Genomic DNA, 5,018 nt, shown 5'->3' on the forward strand with positions numbered 1-5,018 from the left:
CGTAATTTACCCTCTCCTGTTGCTCAATTTACCCAATAGCTTGTCCGGATATTTTTTTAAACGAACGTTTACTTGAATTCTGATTATTTCCAGACATACACAACATCCTGAAATATATGTAGATATCTTTGTTAGAAAGAATACTATATTTCCCTTGACAGAGCGACGCTGAATGTAAATTCTCTCTCAATTTACCCCACTCTCCCCTATGTGATGATGCCTAACTGATTACAAGAGCGCAGTAAAAGCCCAGTTACCAGTACCTGAACATGTGAGAAGAGTGTAGAGGCCATAGTATGTAGGCCAAACCACTTACTCAGTCCACTTGGAAAAACGTGCATTTGTATAAAAAAAAAAAAAAAAAAACGATGTATTTATATAAAGTGCAGCCTCCCTCTCTTAGCTAGCTAGAACAGCTAAGTGTTCCAGCTAGCCAAGAAGTGGGAAATCGCGGGCAGTAGCGCGTGCCTATCGGATCTAACTGGCGAAAAGGAGGCCCCTGCTTTATTCGAGGACGCTTGGAAGAGACTGACGAGCTCTCTACAATAGGTATTTAGCTAGCTACTTGGAACAGTAACAAGAGGTAAACACTGGAAATACATTATTTAATTAAATGTAACTTAGCTAGCATTGATGAAAACTAAACATTGTTTGATGATTTGGTTGTTATTTAGCTAGCTAGCTACTAAAACAGATAGCTATTGCTAACGTTACGTTACTGTAGCTAGCTAACTAAGTTACTGTATTTGGGCACAGTGATAACGACAGCGTGCTAGCAATAAGTTGTTTTTGATGCTTTGTAGATAGTGGTGTCAGGCTTACTAGTTAAAATGTTTTTTATTAATGTATTAGACTGAGTGAAGACACTGGAATACGATGAAAAAATATGATAACCAGCAGGCCAGACCGACTGCAGGTTTGTGAAATTCAAATCAAATTGTAACATTGTCACCTGCGCAGAATACAACAAATGTAGACCTTACCGTGAAATGCTTACTTACAAGCCTTAAATCAACAATGTCGTTTTAAGAAAAATACCTATATACCCCACCCCCGCGTTCTTCATTGCTGCAAGTCGAAATTTCTGCTCTTCACTCCGTTGTCAGTTGAGCCTACATTTCACTGCTCTTAGTAGCAGAAAGCATTTTTGCCTGCAGTTTTCGGTTTGGCTCTTTGATTCAAGTGTATGTGGCGGTTCTAGCTTGTATGGCGCCCTGGGTTCCCCTCCCTCCCCTATTTGACACTGATGTGTGCCACAGAAAGTATTTGACTCTAGCCACAAAATAAAGGTAATTAGAAGGGGAAGGGGGGAGAATTCTGGCAGGGGGGAGGTTTTCGGCACAACACCAGTTCCGAGTCAATGTGCGGACAGTGAGTAGCAGCAGTATAAAAAATATAAAAAAGATCGAGGGGTCAATGCAAATAGGCCAGGTTGATATTTTATTAATTAGAATGTGATGGGTGCATTCATTGTCAAAACATTGTCAACACTGTCATGAGAAAAATGTAATGTCTCATGATCATTTGCTTTCCAGGCTGCCTCTCTGTGCCTCTGTTTAACCAGAAGAAAAGGAGCAGGCTGCCTTTGACATCCAATCCCTCAGAGAAGAAATTATGCTCCGGCAATGAATACATGCCTACACACAGCTCTGCTTCATCCATCATCAACACATCAGGTAAGAGGAGTATAGGCTACTTCTCATGGACTTCAGTGGTAGCAATAATCAGATGTGTTCTGTGATTCATAAACTTTGCTTTTATTATTCAATTTTCTTGGATTTTAAAAGAGCGAGAGATTCTACTATCTCAGTCACTAGATGGCACTACACACAAAGAAAAATCTTTTTTGCTGCCTATATCTCAATGCTATAACAGAATATTTTTTACCTCTGCTCAGGTAACACAGGCTATTACCAAGATCAAGCCCCAAGGTGTCCTGCACCTGCTGCTCAGGACAATCAGTGGAGCAGACAAGGCAACCAGCAGCAGTCTCAGCCACAGTCACAGTGTCCTAACAGTCAACCTGTGCTGGTACCTGTGGGGAGAAGCTTTGCACCTCCACACCCATACAACGCTGGGAATACAGGGTATGGAAAATTGATAGGTCTCTCTGTAGAGGCAGTCATTATAGTGCAGATAAAAAGTTAACCTGCAGATGAACACTGTCTATATACTGTATAGTACTAGAGATTTTTTTTTTTTTTTTGACTGATGATTTTGCAACACACAAACCTGTCATATCAGTGTTTCGCATATGTCCAGTCTGCAGATGGGACAGCCACCAGTGAGGCAGGACTCAAGAGCCTCTACAAACCCCAGACAGAGCAACTACAATGCTCCTTGCAGCAGTGGGAACACACAGAGCAAACCGGTACCCCCAAGCAGCTACTCTCAGATGGGTCAGCAGCAGTCAGGTTACAGACAGAGACAGGACAACCCACCAGAGCCTCCTCTTTACTCCCAGCAGTCTAAACCCATTCCCCCTCCAAGCAGACCAAGTCATAGTCCTGGATCACAGAAGCAAAACACATCCTGGAAGTTTATAACCACCACCAACACTGGGCCACAGAAACAACTGATGGAAGACAGTATAGACACATATCAAACTCAAAATACCTCTCAGTCTCAGGTACAACATGTAAGTAATCTGTGCTAATTGTAGTTTATAGTTTAACATACTGTAGGACCCTCAAACTCCACTTTGGACCTCGATGCCGTTAGACCTGGGCCACCAGGTGGGTGCAATTAATTATCTGGTAGAACAGAAAACCAGCAGGCCTTACCACGTAGGGTAACAGCTGAATACCCCTGCTGTAGGAAAACAAAGGTTTCTGTCAATTACTTACCATAAAATAACAATTATATAGTTTTCATATTTAACCCAATTGTAGGTATGTTTAATCAAGTTAAAAATATTGTTTATCTTTTCATACTAGTCTTGTAAAATGTATGTTGTTTAATGCTAGATCAGTGATTTAAAGTATTAATGTCTCTTATATTGTGACGGCGCCATCTGTGTTCCAGGTCAAACCAGCAACTGAGAACTCTCTGAGGATCCTGACTGCTGTCATTGATGGCATTAGACACTGGAGCCTTTTCAAGGACAGAGCCCCGTACCTATTTGAGATTTTCGGTAAGTTCTCAAGAAGTGTCACTTTTCTAACATTGTATTTACTATTACTTGTACTCTATACACAATTTTTGTAATGTTGTTTTATTAATTTATATTCTATGTCTGTCCCACAGCCACTCTTGACTCTGCAGTCACCGCCGGGTCTCATGGAGCTAAGAACTTCCTCATGAGAGATGGGAAAGAGGTGGTGCAGTGTGTCTTCTATGAAAATGTGAGTCAGAAAAACACTTCCTCTTTAATAGGAAATTGAGACGTGCAGTTACAGGGCTGTCTAGAGTTAATCAGAGGACAACAATCAATTACTTCATGTTCAGTACATTTTTTAAGGCCTAAAAAATCCACAGTTCTTTTCAGTATCAAGAACTTTGGTGACTATTTTATTTCAACAGGATACTTACCAGCTGCTACTGATCACCAGCATTATAGAGCAGTAGTTTGTTTTTCAACATTGCTGGAGGATATGGCTTCTCAAATCGTACTGTATCTCCAGGGTGGATACCCATTATGTTACCTTTACCATGTTGTGCTGGATGTATACCCTTTATGTCCCCACGAGGAGCTGGAGCTGCCCAGGCTGATCCGAGGCCAGGTGCACCGCTGTGTGGGGAACTACGACCGCACCAGGGACACCCTCACCTGTGTGTCTGTCAGGGCCGCTCTGCCCTCAGAGCAGAGGAACGCACAGGAGTCTATCAAAGCCTCGGACGCTGAGATGAGGGACCTGGTGAAATCACTCAGTGAAGTCTGATCAGCAGCACAGAAACACATAAGGGAGCTTCCAGCAACAGTTCAAAGGCAAAACAATTGTCTTTGTCAATGGGTTCTTGAGTATCACTATATGGCAAGTGCTCTCCTCTATTAGAAACTGAATGATCCTACTGTATATAGAGTCCTACTGTATGTAGATCCTTGACATGTCTGAAGATTCTCCAGGGATGAGTAGTACGTGATACCCCTATTTATTTTTGAAAGAATATTCTGAACTGGGCAGTTCAAGTGTATACAGTTTCATCTGCTTGCCTGTAAAGGGCGCCATCTGTTTGTGACAAGCAACATATTAAGATTGTATGTTTATGAATTTCCCAAAGTTAAATATGTACATCAGATTACAGGTAAGATATTTAATATTCTTCTTGTGTATATAATACTTAACACATAAAAAATGTAATGTGTGCAATTCTGTTTTTGGACACAAAATAAAAAACCCTTCTCTTCCTCATTTATTAAACTTTTTATTACAAAGAAAATTCACAGAACAGCAAACATTGTTAAGAGGCAAGTTCCAGATAAAACAAACACATTGTTGATGTAATAAGTCAAATTATATATTTTAAGGGGGGGGGCAGTTAAGAATGAAAAGTGAGCTACAATAACATACAGTTATTAGTTTATTTACAACCAACATATTACAATGGAAAACCTAGTTCTACTACTCTACAAAAACAGTTTCACCAGTGCTGAGACTTGACACACAATGTTTCAACATATCGGGGTACAAATCCTGTGCAGTAAGTGAACCCCAGTCATTACCAGTATCAAGCACAGTATGAGGTCCAATACAAATACCAACATTTCTTTCTTGGTCTTCTTTTCAAAACATGGCAACACAATTACATTGTTTTTTTTATCAGGAATTTTCCTCTAAGTAATTTTGGCAATTTTCAATGAAGTTCAACTCAGTATTAAGCTCGCATGCACACACACCTTGGAATGCAGTATGTATGTAAAAGCACACCGATTTGTTGAATTGGCTGCGTAGTCAGGGAAATTTATACAATTTGTCCATGATACATGATAAGAATAAAACGATTAAATTAGGAGAAATGTGATGGCAAAAACACACTAATCCATTGGCTTATCTCAGAAGTTAATTATTTTTAGCCAC

At 40.3% G+C, this 5,018-nt stretch overlaps 1 protein-coding gene across 1 annotated transcript; it reads left to right on the forward strand.

Annotated features, from left to right (window-relative positions):
• The first annotated feature begins 366 nt into the window (after nt 1–366).
• LOC120044323 (spermatogenesis-associated protein 22-like) lies at nt 367–4,332 on the forward strand. The gene is made up of 7 exons (XM_038988936.1): nt 367–583; nt 1,536–1,676; nt 1,898–2,087; nt 2,263–2,638; nt 3,025–3,133; nt 3,247–3,344; nt 3,624–4,332. The coding sequence occupies exons 2-7, from the start codon at nt 1,634–1,636 to the stop codon at nt 3,879–3,881; spliced, it is 1,074 nt and encodes a 357-aa protein (XP_038844864.1). The 5' UTR covers nt 367–583; nt 1,536–1,633; the 3' UTR covers nt 3,882–4,332.
• The last annotated feature ends 686 nt before the right edge of the window (nt 4,333–5,018 follow it).

This window comes from Salvelinus namaycush, chromosome 3 (assembly GCF_016432855.1).
Source record: "Salvelinus namaycush isolate Seneca chromosome 3, SaNama_1.0, whole genome shotgun sequence".
NCBI classification, from domain to species: Eukaryota; Metazoa; Chordata; class Actinopteri; order Salmoniformes; family Salmonidae; genus Salvelinus; species Salvelinus namaycush.